The sequence below is a fragment of the Leuresthes tenuis genome, unplaced genomic scaffold (genome assembly GCF_036924035.1).
Source record: "Leuresthes tenuis unplaced genomic scaffold, fLeuTen1.0.hap1 SCAF_5, whole genome shotgun sequence".
Taxonomy (NCBI): domain Eukaryota; kingdom Metazoa; phylum Chordata; class Actinopteri; order Atheriniformes; family Atherinopsidae; genus Leuresthes; species Leuresthes tenuis.
This window is the reverse complement of record NW_027325359.1, coordinates 2,525,974-2,542,918: the sequence shown is the minus strand read 5'-3', so window position 1 is coordinate 2,542,918 and position 16,945 is coordinate 2,525,974. Positions and strand designations below refer to the sequence as shown.

The following is a 16,945-nucleotide window of genomic DNA, read 5'->3' as shown; positions in this document are numbered from 1 at the left end:
GATCATCTTACTTTGTTAAAAGCACTTTTAGCTGCAATATGTTTGAAGTAGAAGATAAGACCCATTAAACTGCATTATCTGGTAAGTGTGATTGTGATTGAAACATCATTTTTCGTCTTATCTCAGTCAGCTTTATACATAGTTCTAAAAACCATATTTGTTCAGCCCCATAAATATCACAGTGAGCTTTTTTTCGTGTTTTTTTTTTTAATGTGTCGCCCTATTTTGAGCCCGGAGATTGATGCATCTCCTCCGCTTCCATCGACTCGCTCGTCAATCGACTCATTCACTGTATACCAAACTCGCTGCGCTCTGACCACTGCTGCAACTTTTGCAGAGACTCCTCACTCCACAGACATGTCGCACAATAGCTGAAGTAAACCTGTCATCGTGGCTCATCATTTGAGCCAACACAAATACGCCGCAGGTTGGATTGGAAACGCACAGCATCTGTTCTGTAGCTTTCATCGCATCGGACCCTACGTTTGAAAACGCCCGGATATGAATTATGAGTATTTTCTTCACTAATGAGTCGGGCCAGTAATGCAGGAGACCGCGGCGACCCTCTCATCAGTGTTTCAAGATGGCAGATTTTTATTGAGTTCTGAACTAAAATCTCGCTTTATTTTTTGCCATGAATAACAGAAATCCTTGCACCGATGGCCCCTGTATACGAAGGTAAGGTGGTTTTGGAGATGTGCTGTTTTTTTTCTGTTCGGCTGTAGCCTATCAATTGTGATACAATTGAACTGCAGCTCAAATGGAGCGAAGGGATGAGTTGCAGCCCTTTTCCTTCTGTCAAAATAATACGAGAGATAGTAACATAACAATTTTTCAACCCTAAAACAAATAAGCTGTTGAAACCTCTGCCGCTCTGTGCGTTTGTGCTTTTGGAGGCAGTTAAAGAATATTGAATGCACATTTAGATTGTGGTGCCAGTCTGAGCAGTGTCCGTTAAAACAGCGCTGATAAGGCAGCAAAGCCCATCTGAATAAGGTCGAAGACATTCCTGTGTTTAATATACAGTAGTGCACACATGTCCCCATATCTGAAAACGATTTGTTTTGTCCTCTTGTTTGTTCCTGATGGGAATTATAGCTCTGCTTCAAGAGGGAGAGGGAATGAAAGAGGGTCGGAGACCGATCGGTCCCAGTCTCGCCTCTATTCATTCTCAATGTTATATCTCCGAGAATTCCCTATCAAATGAAAAACTACAGGACTTTTTGTGTTTCTGTGCCATGTTGCCTTAACTCACATATGTATTAGCCTTCCGGAAACGAAAGTAAATCTGAAATATTCGCATATTCGCGATCGCTGCTGCATTGTAGCTGTGACTAATCCAATTGAGTGAATGCTACATGCTTCTCTGAATTATTTGCTGTCATACTTTTTATAATCATTCCAAGGGATTGATTCACACATATCCACAGTGTTTGTTTTTTGCTGTGTCGTTGCAAGATGGGATATGAATGTTTAACAATGTAAGCGGCCCACACTATCCGTGCATGATCGGGGTCTGTGAACGGACCAACTGCAACATGAATATTATTACAATGTTTAATAGTGTGACAAAACAGATGTGACAGAAATTATCCGCAGTTTTATGGTTGTTGTTTTTTTTAAAGATTTGATTCAGTTGAAGTGCATAATTTAGAAGTGTTGTATTCTGTAGAGATGCTCTTCTTACATACATGGGACAGAACACCTTTAATAGTACTAATCCTAAATTGGAAACCCTGTTATACATGGTGATTAGATGCCTATGCAAAATTAATAGTAGCACATGCAAATGATAAGCCTTGATCTTTCCAGTATTTATTTTGGAGAAGCCTCGTGTTTAATATGTGTTTACTCTATAGTCCCTCTGCTGGTTTTCAAGGGAACCCCTGCTCTCCGATTAAAGAATGTCACCCAGAGTAAAGCACTAGTTAAAAGTAGTTTCTTTACCACATATTAGGGTGACCTTACGGAATAAACTCTAGCAAAACTGTGTTTTCATAGATATATTATGTGAAAGGCTACTGTATAAGGAAGATTAAGGTTCCTATACAAATGCTACTCTCAATGGTATTATGTCCCTATAGAAATAATGTAGTGATTTTTCATTAAGGGTGTTGAAGCTTAGAGGCATATCTCAAGACTGAGGTGCTTCAACATGAAAAGAAAAGTTGAAATGAGACTCCTATGTAAAAGGTAATTAGTGTAAATTACATCCCCCGACTTTTCCCTTCACCACGGAGAGGAGGAGAAGGAAAGAGAAAGAGGCAGCAGGGGGAATTAATTACCCTGCCTGTCCTCCTCAGTGTTAGAGAATGCTGTTTTGTAGAGCAGTCTTGGAAATGACCAAAGTCTCTGGTGGAAAATAGATTTGGGGCCCTTCACATATATGTGAATGAACTGGCTGTTATGGTAATTATTCACCCTTGGCTGCAGGCAACTAATAACTTAAATCTATATGATTAAGTGCTTCCATTGATTGTTTAAAGTTGAGATTGTTCAGGAACAAGTATTTGTTTTTGTTAGCTCAAGATCGTGATGTCATATCAGTAATAATTTATTAGCAATCATCTGTTAAAGTGAGTTTACTTATCAAACAGACAGGGGTCCTTGTGCTTCTGTCAGTTTTTGTTCTTTTCTTGTTGGCTCTTCTTTTTCTGTTGTGTGTTTGTCTTTGGTCCTTGTTGGCTCAGACAGAAGGCCATCAGGCAGACCTGCTGGCAGGAAGGGTAGTGGTGTGATCACCCTGGGAGCCCGGTCTCATAACCCAAACTGACACCTTGATGGATGTCTGATGAATGGAGCAGGTCCAGCAGCCCCCAGTTGTGGAAAAGCTAATATTCAGACACAGCCAAACCTTTCCTTCTCGCCCTCCTGCGTTCTTGCCTGACTAGATATGAGTGTTGTTGTGTGCTCATGCATGCATGTACATATGTCTCTATCTGTCTGTGAGTCCCTAAACAAGGCCAGTCTGCAAGAGGATTAGACAGCTGCAAAACTGGGCACCAGGCAGGAAGGCAACATTTGCAGATCTGCCTCTCATGGGTCAACCAGTTCTATTCCAGAGTGGAGTCAGTCATTCCTGCCTGGAAAAACGGACATGGAGTATGACTCAGAAACTGATGATGATGGTGGTGACAGGCTGTGCAGCATCACAGGCAGAATAATGATTTATCCATCCACACAGCCATTATGTGTTAATGTGACTTTGAATCACGTCGTGGTTTCCGAGAATGGAGATAGCACCCTGCTCTCGTTTAAGGGGAATTTACTCGTCTGAGGGCAAAGAAAAAGACAGATGAACAGAGAGAGCAACTTTCTCAGAAAAAACTCTAAACTCTCCCTCCCTTTTCCCCTCATGCTTGTTTGGAGCTGCTTGATTGATATCTTCCTCACAGACTATGGCCCAGACTGAGGCTCCAAGGTTGCAGGCCCTTTAAGCTTTGATTAGAATTGCAGGAAGGACCCTGAGGGCTTTGGGGGCCACACCAGGGCCACACCCTGAGGCAGAGCCACGGGAGCCAATGTAGGGTCTCTTTTCTTGATTGTTATGACAAGAAGGGTGGTGTGTTTAGCTCTTTAGTGTCCACAGTGACGAAATAGACAGATAAAGTGAAGGACAGCTCAACAGTTAAAAAGAAGTGGAGTGATAGTTAAATAACTATCTGCAGAGGAGGAAACTGTCATCACTGTCATCTCTTGTTTTTCCACATTCACTTCCTGGCTATTTTTACCTGATTCATCACTGTATGGGTTGTTTGTGACAAGGTTTGCTCTGGGATGGTCATGAAAATGGATAAGTTGTCGTTACTTGTGTTGTTTTATGCATTGTTTAAAGTTTCCTACCTGATAGGAAAGCGAAATCCACTGTTGAGGATTCTTCTTTGATTAGTTCTGTTGAAGATTATAGTAGAAGATGCTGAGGCTTTTCAGAGAGGTACATTTTGAGGAAAGACAGGAGGATATAGGAGTCTTCTTATGTGCTGAAATAGTTCACAGGTGTGCTCTGAGGTTTAGGGAAACAAATGGGTGGGTGAGGCAGAATTGAAATGACAGGTTAGTAGAGGCCCGTCAGACACAGCAGGCCCAGCCTTCAATATGAGCAAAATACTTCTGGCTGTTTCAGCAGGCTCAACTTTTCACACACTCTTCTGCAAATAGCCTCTAGTACTCCAGCTCATTGTGTTTTTGCATGGAAAAAGTTTTAATTGAGATGCAGTGGAATTTTACAAGTCTCATTTCCCCTCATTCCGTAAACCTCCTGTTTTGGAGCTTCTGGCATATGTTGCAAACGCAGAAACGACTTCTGAAGCTTGGCTCTGAGGTTTTAAATAGAGAGACCACATCAGTCGCTGACATTATTTTTTTTTCAAAATTTTTTATCAAAAACAAGAGAGACTAGCTGGAATGGAGCCTCAATCATGTCAACTGCTTACACAAGGCATTTCCTTGTTGGTTGTCATGCATATGTGTGAAGGGCCTTTTTTCCCCCTGTAATTTTGTTTCACATTGTGCATGGTGTCAGCTTGTTTGGAACAGCTGCATCTGGGTCTGACTGGCAGTGTAACGACTTCAGGCTCAGTTTGGGAGGAAACTGGTGTAACGGGCATCTTTACATCACAGATTATTGGCTTTGCAAACCTGAAACCTGCTCTGATGATACAAAATGCAAATACTGTCATTTGTACGTTTGAATTATCCTTTGAATAAATAGTTTGAATCCGTAATTTTTTAAAAGCACATTGTATTTAATTTTGGAGCTCACCATGGGAGGCCACATCACCTAATATCTTTGTAATTTCTGTTTTAGCACTAAATAGGGAACGATAAATGTCAAGAATCTCCTTATCCTACAAGTAATGTAGTAACTTCCCTGTATCTGTTTGAAAAGGATGATACTGAGAGTCTCTGTACTTTTTGACACATCCATTGCTTTGATCTGCTATATGAGCCACAGTTCAAACAAAGGTTCACATTTTACCACCTCTCAACACAGCCCAAGGAGAATGAGGCCCTTTGTTAACTTGGGTTTGTTAAGCAGTAATTACAAAGGGATTCCTCGAGCATAAAGGGCACTTTATATGCTGAGGATGTCAAATAATTTTTCATATATGTGAATCATGTTGCACAGTCCAGATTGAACATGATCTACATTTTGCTCACATACCATTTATTGCATGCTCACTTTTCAATCTCTCATCATCTGCCAATGACCCCCTCCAGTTCCCACCCGGCGTTTTTCTGCCCCACCCCCACACACATCTCTTATCTGTCCTTCCATCCCGCTCTGTTTGTTGATAAGCCGAGAGGCCATTGGCCAGCACACATGGTGCCCATGTGACACCTCAGCAACAGCCTGATGGCCAGATTGGAAGCCCCCATGTACGTTTGTATTTGTGTTTGGGTCAGTGTGTGCAGTTTGAGGCTGGTTTGAGCAGAGGTCTGGCTACTGTAGCTTTATTGTTCTCCCTAATCACGACCCCCACCCATAAACCTTCAGACCCCCTCATTGCCTCCCACTGTCTCAGTCCCTCCTGGCTGGTCTTATTGCCTCCCCCCATCACTAAACCAACAGCTTGTTTTTAGTGCACACTGTCCCAGCCCTTAAGCCTATTGTTTGTGATAATGTTACCTCACACCAGTCCATTTGACATTGCACGCTCTGCAAGTGCTCGCTGTTTTTATAACCAGTTCGTTTAGCCTTTCAACTTGATATGTCACAGTTCACATGCACTTGTAATGCAACATAAGAAAGTTTAACAAAGTGGTGAAACAAGAAAAACAACTGTACAAAGATGACAGATAATGTAAGATACTACATCTGGATGAAGAGAACAGCTTCCTCTCTCAAAGGCTCTTAATTTAAACAAAAGATCTTAACCATCTCATCATATTACATGAAGTGCGGAGTGAAAAATCGCTTAATTTTTAATCAAGCCTTTCATAACCTCCACATTTTTCTCCTCTGTGGAGGGTAAGAGGCATGGTTGGCGTGTTAGGATGGAGACAGAGAGAGCGGAGGTGTTTACAGACAGATATTGAAATGAGCTGAGAGCTACTGAATTACACAGTGAGCTTTGGGGGCTGAAGTTGGGTTTTTTGAGTTGTATGCTCTCATATGCTGGGACGCAGACACATCTATGGGCTTTACCATGTGTGGCCAGCCAACATGGACTAAGTGGCACTGCCAGGCCCATCTCCACTCCTGGCTCCGGCCTCTCTCAGTCATGGAAGGGAAGTGGAGCGATGGGCGGCTGCTGGCGGCCCCTTCACAGATGGCTGCAGGTACAGCGTTTCGCTTGGCTGATAACCAAAGGACTTCAAAGCTTAGACGAGTGCTCAAGCTCATTTCTGTCCAGAGCCAGAAGGCAAAAGGCACAGAACAGAAAGGAGTCAGTAATAGACGCAAACTTGAGTAGTCAAAAGAGTCAACAAGCATGAAAATGAGCAGCTTTAATCTTTTCCTCTACTTGCTTTATAATCTCATTTTCTTTCTCACATACAGAAGAATCACACTAAACTTCTCATCTTGTTATTAATTAATCACTGTCTAATAATATTTTCTCTACATAAATATGTTTCTTACTAATCCAATACTGTGAAAGGAGTTGTCAGAGAAAAAAATGGAAATGAAATGCAGTGCTCATTGTCATAGATGTCATCCTTCCCTGTGTGTGTATATGTTTCTTTTCCAGTTTTGTTCAGATTGTGGGTTACCTGTGGACATTTACTTACAATAGACAGTAAACCAACAAGTTACCCATCAAAAAAGCAGAAAATGAAATGATGAAATATGCTGATAAAAAGATTAAATTAAATTTTAGATTGATAAAATTGTATCTCTCAGATATTCACCTTTTGTAGAGAAAAAAATTACTTTGCTGCTGCTGAAGGCTTGAAGCCAAGTTTTAGTTAGCTTTTAAAGGATAATGTGGAGGGAGAGATGTTAAAAAGTCATTGATTCAATTAGACATTCTAGTGGCTCTTCTAATAACGCTCTAACTCTGACATTAAAAAGTGGAATGTCCCAACTGCAACTGTTAGAAATATTTCTCAGTGGCAGCAGCATTGCTGTAGAACAACCACTGAAGACATTTGGTAACATTCAGCTGTAAGTGAAAGGTCATGGATATTTAATGACAATTTGGAGTCTTTTTATTGAAATACTGTTATGTTTAGGACTTTTTGAAAGGTTTCTAGACACATTATATCTTTGCTTCTCTGCATTATCTTATTTCAAAAGATCTATCAAATTGTCTTCTCAGCCATCTTGTTTTATTTAACAGATTTATAGTGGAAGCAAATCCAGCAAACTAATATTTAAAGAACTTTTAAGCTCATAAAACAGAAACAATTGTGACATATTTATTTCTAGAAATGCTGCTCATATGGTTCTCATTTATATATGGCTTTTTATTAAAAAAGTTGGATTCATTATAAGCTAAACAAAATGGAATAGTGTCTGTTTAAGTTTTTGGGCCCAAGTGTGTTGTAGTATAAAAAAAAGCTACTCCCTTTTTAGATCCACTCCTCACTTCAAAGCCTCAGACACATTATGGCCAGCCAGCAGCTCTGCCTGGAAGCCTTTTGAACTGACCTCTGCATTCAGTCTGACAGACAGAGATGGAGAGGGAAAATGGCAGAGAGATGGGGAATAACAAAGCTTGGAAAAGTAAGGCAGGAATAAAGGAAGGGAGGTAGTGGAGCTTGGGTTGTGAGAGATGAATACCTTCTTCTGGGGGCCCATTAGCCTCAGCGACGCAGCCAGAGGTCAGGGGGTATAGGGTGGGTGGGGTTGTTGGTTAGTTTGGATTGGTGTGGGCTTCCCAGGCACAGTTTGGAGGAGGTTTGGGTGGTGGAGGCAGAGTTGTTGAAGGTCATAAGACCTCACGCTTTTTCTTAATCCACCTCCTCCCTACATGTGGGATCAGCGCTGTCCAGTGAGACGTCTGTCTCCTCAGCTCCCCTCGACAGCACCCAGCAGCTGCTTACACACACAAACTTGTTTGCACCCCTCCAGCACTTTTAGAGAAGCTAGCTCTGAAAAAGGCCAAAATTTGACATTTAGTTATGAGGACTTGCTCTATTTCCCTCACTGCTCCTCAACAGTCCAGGCCTGGCCTGTTGTTTTTACCTCATTAGGCCTCAATAACACAGATACACTGAGTGACTGCTGTATTCATAAGTTTTAAGCTAAAAGACTTTTAGGCACAAACACGACAGCCGTACCCCTCATTTAATTTCTTCAAATATTTTCTTAGTATACTTTAAAAGACCCCAGTTAGTGTAACAGACCACAAAAACCTCTGTCTTTATTTATCGTAAATCATGTCACAGTATGATGAACCTTTCTTTTCTCACTTTTCACAGCTTCTTGTCTTTTCTGTTTCTTAAAACCTTTCTCAGTTTCCACAAAACTGTAAGTTTAGAAACGTTTCAACCGAGACTGGCAAATTCTTCCAGTACATGGATTTTTGTTTTGTGTAACTCACTAAAAGTTGTTGTAATGTAGTATATATAATTGGAAAACACAACTCTCATTCTTTGTTGGAAGGTGTTATTTATGTAAGCCAATTCAAACATGTACTTCGCATACATGGCAACTCAGTATGTGACGGTGAGATGGTGAGAATAGCCATTCCCTGTCTGGTTTTCTGTGCTATTTGTGACTCTGAAGACACTGTAAATATAATCAGCTAAAGCCATGATTTTCACACTGAATCAGACGCATAGGGCTGAGTTGGCTAGCCATATTTATTACCTCAGCTCTGTGGCCAGAAGGACTCAACAGCCATGTTTACGACACAGTTGGATTAAGGACACATATGCCTTGTTAAATTGGTATGAGTTCACGTGTTTGTGCATGTGCTATAAACTTTTTTAAATACTGTTTAAATATGTAGCATGGTGGGCCTCACTTTACTGGGGAAGAGACAGGCAGAATAAGAGCAATCAAGCACTTTATTAAGTTACCTGCAGCATGAAAGCATGGGGACTTGTTGAGGTATCTAAGGGAGAAGATGATATGTTGCTTTAGATTAGTCTGATCTGTAGCCCTAATAGACCTCAGGTACCCCCCCCCCCCCCCCCCCCCCAGGTGTCCAGGGATACAAAATGAATGGATGTTAACTTTCTTCTTTGTTTATGTCAGTAAAAAAGTGGATTTCACACACAAGCAGAAACACTCACCATTATCAGATTTACTGACTGCATACTTTGTGTGTCACAACTTGTTACTGAGAATAGAAACTAACTGCTCTAGCTTGATAGTTTCATTTTGTGTCAAACCATAACAATAAGATTTCTTCAAAACATTCTTTAAGCTATTAGTTTGCTATTTGAATACAGCAATGTTGTGGAAATAAAGGAAGTGATGGCTCTGTTGTGCATGATTGGTCTCCAGACGCCTGGTCAGGTTTAACTGGTTCCTCTGTTGTTGGGGTTCAGCGCTGGCTTTCAAACGGGTGTGGCTTGAAATTAATCCCTCTGGGTGTGAGTTTGTGTGTTTTGGGGTGGTGGTTTGATGCTGCTTGTTAACGTATATCAAAGATGTTTTTGTCAGATAGTTCTGCAAGTCCCCAGAATAAACAGTAGACATGAGTTTACACACGTAAGGACTCATGTGGTGTCTCAGAAATGCATTGATGGCTACACACCCACTCGCACGTATATGCACACATTTCTGCATAAATGCACAGTTCTGTGTATGGTGTTGTGTGCATCCCTGGTGGAGGTTAGCCTGACGAGCAAGATTGGCATGATTCCAGCTGTCTCTGTTGGATATTAATGCAACAGCAGACTTTAACCCCTGAGTTCTGTAACACACCCAAAACCAATGCTTAGTAGTCTGTTCCATAGGACAGTGCAGGGTGGGGTGATGGTGATGTCTATTCAAAACACTGTCCAAGGCTGTGCTCTCTTCATCTGACATCTTTAACTCGCCACTATGTGACATTTTACTCAACTGAAATTCAATTACTTCAGCATACCAGTATTTGATTGTGCCTATATTACAAAGTTCAACTTGTTTCAACTTGTTTAACACATGAATGAAAATTATATCAAGTTCAATAAAATCATGAAAGTGAAGGCATGTTTGTGATACTTTTGGCTTCTTATGCATAACAAGGAATTATATATAGTGAAAACTTTATTTCTTCAGTCATTTCACGTATGAGTATAATCACGTTTGTGCAACTGGGGGCTTTCGAAAAAAAGTAAGGTCTTCATCTATCTTCTGCATTTTGCCCCAGGACATAAGTTTGAATAATGGCTAAAATGTTGACAGGTAGTGAAGAGGAACCTAGCTCCCTGTGTTTGTGCACACAGGCATTTGTGTCCCTGTGTGAAAACATCAGCATCATTTAATCTCCTTTTGTGTTTGCATATCACTGGCTTTTGTCCTGTACTTACTGAAGTGCCATCCTTTAAACCCTCAGGGCGAGGTGTGTGTGGTAAGAGCAGAAAATAAGGCCACCATTCACATTACCACTAAAATCTCACTCTGTGTAGATTACGGCACAGCACTCAGTAAAATCCATACTGCTTTGGCTCCGCTCAAATCAATTTGCCATTGTACAGAGTTTTCACCCACATTGTACTCATCTGTGTGTCCTTTCCATTGTTTTCTTTGTTGGGTTATTGTTTCTTGTAGTTCTCATATGTTGATTTCATTACCGTACATTGTGTTCAGCTGTCATTGTGAATTCTGATGACACAAGAGGAAGTGTGGTTTAGTTGGGTGTTTCTCTCTGTGTGTAAATGATAACCAGACTGATGAATGTCTGCTTATCAGGTTTGCGTGGCTCTGCATGGCCTGGTGCTGTATTTGCAACTCTAGTCAAAGCAGCACATCTTGATGCACGCAGTGGATGTAATGTAGGAAAGACTTGAGTTAACAGGTGCCATGAGTTTATGGCTGATATGCTTTCAGTGTCACACATAAGACTTCTGCACAGTTTATTTAAGTATGGTCCATATTGTGCTGAAGTAAGAACATTGTTGATACTCTTGCCTTTCGTTCTTTCTTTCTTGGAAGTGCTTGGTAAATCAACACACTCGTGATTTGATTAATTAAAAACCCCGGCTCTGACACCCCCTTCCCCCCACCATGCTCAACCACATCTCCCTCTCTTCTCCTCAACCCCGCTCCTTGGTTCAGTGCCTGGTTAGGCTGACCTGGCAGTATAAACAAGGCAAATGTTTTTCTCACTCCAGCCGTTTTATGACCACATTTACAATGTGAATAGCAGCCTCCTTATCAACTGACAGTTGTCCTGGGGTAGCAGGTTTTTCACCAATCTAATACAAATGTTAGCTCTGAAACTGTAGCACACAAAGAAGTATATGCATACCCTAATGAAAGGTAAAGTTGTGTTTCTCATCTGAATGTGTGTAGTCAGATGAGCTTATTTGTGCTCTCACACGTGGACATCCGTGGAACAGCCTGTTTGTGTGTTCTTGTTCATGTGCATATGCTTTTTAGCGAGTGCTGACTGATCACGTTATCTCACAGCTAACACAACATGTTGTATCTTTGGCTGTTTGCTTCCAGGAAGTGGAGAGTTGAGGGAGCGTCACATTTACTAAAGACATGTTGTTTAGCTAAGAAGTCCTGTGTATATCTGTGAAACACCACGCATATTTGCCTTTTAGTCTGGCTATATGCTAGATGGATGTTTATTCTCTTTTTGTGTCTGTAAAAGAATGGAATGAAGTGGTGAGATAGCTCCAAGTGGTCAAATATTTTAGCAAGAAAGAGCAAAAAGCTTGATGGAGCAGCAGTCTGCTTGACAGTATCTCCCCACTTGCTCGTCGGATGCATTATTCTATAAATAAGCAAAGATGAGAGAGCTAAAACAGCAGACAGGATGGTCAATAGTGGCCTTGAGAGAGAGAGAGAGAGGGGGAGAAAGACTATGCAGTGTCAAGCTCCAGCTCCCCAACAGAGGACAGAACTCGGACAGGAGGCAGGAACACAAGGCCAAACTGTTCCGTATGGACATGATGTTCCTGAACAGTGGTGTTTTCACTGTCATATTTAACCTCAAAGTCTATGTTACTGTCTTTACAAGGGACTGTCCAACCAGAGACTTTACAGTTGATATGGACACTACAAAATAGATCCAGTATGCTGCAGCTATTACAGATACAAATACAGAGAGAGATAGAGATGAAGCGGCTTTGTGTGTTGTTCATTTATTTAGCTCATCCTCTATCTGTAATGTGCCAGGTGTTTGGAAAAAGGTGGAGGTGTGGTATGTAAGACACAGATGCAAACAGGAGCAAAGGTTGAGATTATGCTTTGTCTAGACAGTCAGAAGTCATTTCATTAGCCGTGTTTCAGCCCACCCCCTCCAACGCCTTTCAGTCCTGCAGACGCTGGGATGTCCAGCTAAGAGACAGGGTCATCAGACAGTCTCTGTTTGTGTCAGTAGCCATTAAACCTCAAGAAGGTATCCAAATATATCTAAGCCAGGGGACATCAACAAGACAGACTACTGTCTCTGGGTAGTCTCCCAGGTGATGGCTGACGTCTATATTGGAACTCTCCACTCAGTCCCTTTGGAATAGACTGAGCATTGAACACTTGTGTGCTGGTTGATGAATATTTAAAAGGCAGCTCTGTTTTAGTACAGTTTTTCCCTTAAATCACTAAAACTTTACATTTATTTGTATTTCAACCTTAAACTGTTTTATATTATGACCATTTAATGACTAGCAGTCTATTTTCTATTACAAAGGGCTGCTTTGCATGTTTGGTTGTATCTGAAGCTGTCCTCATCAATACTCTGTCATGCTGTCTGTGGCGTGTGAACGACAGGTTTAATAAGAGACAGCAAACAGAAGCAGGTCACGGACTAGAACGTGAGGGCCACTCATGACCCTGCTCTCCAAGCTCTGTTTTCCTTCCCTCCCTTTCAGTTCATCTCTCACCCCCCCATGGCAATAAGGATGGCCCTGATCCTCCCAAAAAAGAAGATTAACAAACCCCTGACAGAGAAGTAATCTCTCTGAAAACTTTGACTATTACCATTTCAACATGATGCCTCTAAACAGTGGAAAATGTCTCTCTGGTATGCTTAATTGCAGTGTGTGGGACACACAGTGTTCTTTTAGGTATGCTAAATGGTAAGCCTTGGCTACTGAAGGCATTCCAACATTGTAAATATACAACAATGGACCTTTGCAGTTGGCATAGAGTTCAGAAAATCAAGTAAACTTGAAGATGCTTTTTTGTTTTTTTTGCACCATGTGTTTCCTGACCACACTATAGAGGATTTGGTTGTTCAGATTCTAGATCATAAATGTGTTTGAACTTAAGTTCGGGTGAGGACTGATTCATCAGGACAAGAGCCGCTTTCCAAATGAAGTATAATTGGTCATATTGTTGCCTGTGAATGTGGTCATGAGATAACATTCCAGCCATTTGACCTCTTACTTTTGGTTAATTTAATTACTTATCTGTGTTCTGCACAAGTCAAAGCTGAATTTCAAAAGTGTCTTTTCTTGTTTAAAAATGTGCATCTTTAAAGATTTTTGTCAGCATTCTTTCAGAGTCCTCCCCCAGTTTAGGATGACATGTGTGGCCTTCAGTTCATTGCACTGCACAGGCTATGTTAAGTGAACTCTTTGACCACATTGAAAAACTGACAGAGTCAATGAGTGACTAAAGTTAAGGAGGAATTTGTGTGATACAAATGCAAAAAGCCACTAGCCTCAGTCTAGCCTTGTAAAAGGAGAGCCATCCATAATACTGGCAGATATGTAATATTGGAATTTTCCATAAGGAGAAATGGTTGGCTCTGTGTCCATCCATCTTTGTGTCCGTCAGTCTGTGCCTGTGATTATCTTGTCATGCTCTCAGTCACACACAGTTGACGCTGCTCTGTGATGCAACCCATCATTCAAATTATTTTTAGCGTAAAGTCCAGGCACAGGAATTGGTAATCCAAGGAGTGACATCTGGCCTTCAGGGCTTATGTGATTAGCAGAGAGCCTTGCCCCTAATAGCCTAGCGGACGTTCTTCATTACATCTATGGAGGAGTCATAGTTGTAGCACAAGAAATTAAGTGAGCAGGAGTGCACAATTTAAATAACAACAACAAAAAAATCTACATCCTAATGATTGTTCAGAACACAGACGTGTAGATGTCATGTCTGAGGTTTGAATACCTGTTGCAGGATGCATGGAGACGCTATGCAACATCAACCACTGTACAACACTAGCCAGGCTTACAGTGAGCCCTTTATATGAAGTGTAGCTTCAATCCTGCAGCATTAGGGCTAAGACCAGATGACCAGCGAGATAACTAATGTGTCAAAGCAAGGCCAATCTCAAAAAAAAATATCTGAAAAGCAGGAAGAAGAGAGGGAGGTTCATACAGTAAAAAAACAACAACAAACAAACAAACAGCTGAGACAAAGTATAGTGGAGGGCCGCCAGATTCCCACTAAATTAATCATCATCATCACTGAAAGGGCTAATAATGACAAAATGACCATGTTGCCTTCTAGCTGCACAATGGAGCCACAATTATAATAGTTGTCCTGTTTTGGAGGGACTTTAATTATCGTTGAAAAGAGCAAGTTCCCAACTTTCAAGATGTCTATTAAACACACAAAAGCAGCAATTTTACCAGCAGTAAACAAAGTTTAAAAGCTGTTTGTATGAGTTTTGTTAGTGTTTGTGTGTGCACATACCGTGAAGTTCTTTGAATCGTGTATCAGTTGATCAGCTTCAAGGCCTAATTGTGTGTGCGGGCGTTGGGATGGCCAGGTGGAAACTCTTAGTTTGTTAGCAGTAAACTAATTTTGGGTTTACTGGAAACGGTTCAGACATAGCATTACAACTATGAGCACAACTCTCATTTAATCTTGCTTGTGCTGTAATAATCATTTCAATGTTACAAACAAGCCTGTTTGCAAAGAGAGAGATAAAGAATGGGACTATTTTGGGCAGTTGTTTGCTTGGAGAAGCTTTTGCTTATTCTGAGGCAGTTTGTTCCCAGGAGTTCAGAGCACAGCCTTGCTGCTGTTTTTGCTTTTGTTTTGTTGTCTTCAGGATCTGTGGTTGTGGGGGAGTTCAGTGCCCCTCTCTGTTTTTATAGTTACTTAAACAAAATTTCTCATTCCACCTTTGCTAAAGTGAGTTTTTGTGTGCCAATAATTGCTTGAGCTGGGTTGCGTATTGGGTCAGGAAACTGCAATCATTCTCTCAGAATCTTTTTTTGTTTATCATTTTGTCGTGCTTGTCTGTGACTGTGAAGTGCCTCACGGAGGGGTTAGTGGAGAAATGGCATTTCCTTTGCATGAACCAGTGGTTTCCATAAGCACTGCTCAAAATATACAATTTTTTTGTTTGATATTATGTAACAATATAAAAACCTTTTTTATGGAAAACTGTATTATCCCTTTCACCGGGGGCCCTTAACGACTTAGTGTCTAATGTTTCGCCACAAAATGTTATATAATAGCACTACTTAGAAACAATTGAATGTCAAAGCAACTGATGTTAAATGAAAGGTTGAAAGTTATTTCAAGTGTTGTATGATTTTAAAGAGTTCCAGTGATTAACATGGTGACGCATCAGCATATATGCTTGGTGTTTTAATGACCTGCTCTGACCTATGCTGTTTTTATTTAAAGCTTGTGGCTACCACTCATGTTTCAGTCACTCTAAAATTCCTAACCTCTCACTTTCATTCCCCTTGCTCCTCCCCTCTGTTCCCCTCTTGTCACAGGTATGGCCTCGCAAGTGCAAGTGTTCTCCCCACACACTCTCCAGTCAAGTGCCTTCTTTAGCGTAAAGAAACTGAAGGTGGAGCAGAGTTGTAACTGGGATATGACAGGGTACGGCACACACAGCAAAGTCTACAGCCACAACAGCAGTAAGAACGTGTCGGCCACCAGTGGCACCCTAGGCATCAACAGCTCCCTGCAGGTCGCCAGCTCCACCCTGCCCTACGAGCAGGCTCTCATCTTCCCAGCCAGCGCAGGCCACATAGTGGTCGCCTCAGCCAGCAGCACTTCGGGGGCTGTTGGGTCTCTGCTGGGCAGTGGTGGTGGAGGCAACAGCAGCAGCAACAGCAGTGGTGGTGGAGGTGGCGGGGGTGGAAGCGGTGTGGGCGGTGGGGTTGGTGTTCACAACCTGACCCGCCGTAGCACAGTGAGTCTCCTAGACACTTACCAGCGATGCGGGCTTAAACGCAAGAGTGAAGAGCTTGACAACAACAGCAGCGTGCAGATCATTGAGGAGCACGGCCCACCGATGATCCAAAACGGAGGAGCCAGTGGAGCCACAGTGGCTACTGTAGCCACTGCTACCTCCACAGCAACATCAAAAAACAGTGGTTCCAACAATGAGGGAGACTACCAGCTGGTGCAGCACGAGGTGCTCTGCTCCATGACCAACACCTATGAAGTCTTAGAGTTCTTGGGACGAGGAACCTTTGGGCAGGTGGTTAAGTGCTGGAAGAGGGGCACAAACGAGATTGTGGCCATCAAGATCTTGAAAAACCACCCTTCGTATGCACGGCAGGGCCAAATCGAGGTCAGCATCCTGGCACGACTCAGCACGGAGAGCGCAGATGACTACAATTTTGTGCGGGCCTATGAGTGCTTCCAGCACAAGAACCACACGTGCCTGGTATTTGAGATGTTGGAACAGAACCTGTATGACTTCCTCAAGCAGAACAAGTTCAGCCCTCTGCCACTCAAGTACATCAGACCCGTGCTTCAGCAGGTGGCCACAGCGCTCATGAAACTGAAGAGTCTGGGGCTGATCCATGCTGACCTCAAGCCAGAGAACATCATGCTTGTGGATCCATCTCGGCAGCCCTACAGGGTTAAAGTCATTGACTTTGGTTCAGCCAGCCATGTGTCGAAAGCAGTCTGCTCCACTTACCTGCAGTCCAGATATTACAGGTAAGAGCAGCAACTTTCACA

The 16,945-nt window shown here is 42.0% G+C and overlaps 1 protein-coding gene across 3 annotated transcripts in view; it reads left to right on the top strand.

Moving 5' to 3' along the window:
* The first annotated feature begins 299 nt into the window (after nt 1-299).
* The window catches only part of hipk2 (homeodomain interacting protein kinase 2), a 67,598-nt gene continuing 50,952 nt past the window's right edge, over nt 300-16,945 (top strand). For 2 of the 3 annotated variants that reach the window (XM_072385435.1, XM_072385434.1), the window contains exons 1-2: nt 301-678; nt 15,742-16,924. In XM_072385435.1, the coding sequence (XP_072241536.1) occupies nt 660-678; nt 15,742-16,924 (1,202 nt within the window). In that variant the 5' untranslated portion in view covers nt 301-659. Of the gene's footprint in view, nt 679-15,741; nt 16,925-16,945 lie in introns of all 3 variants that reach the window. The other variant, XM_072385433.1, reaches the window with a different exon arrangement.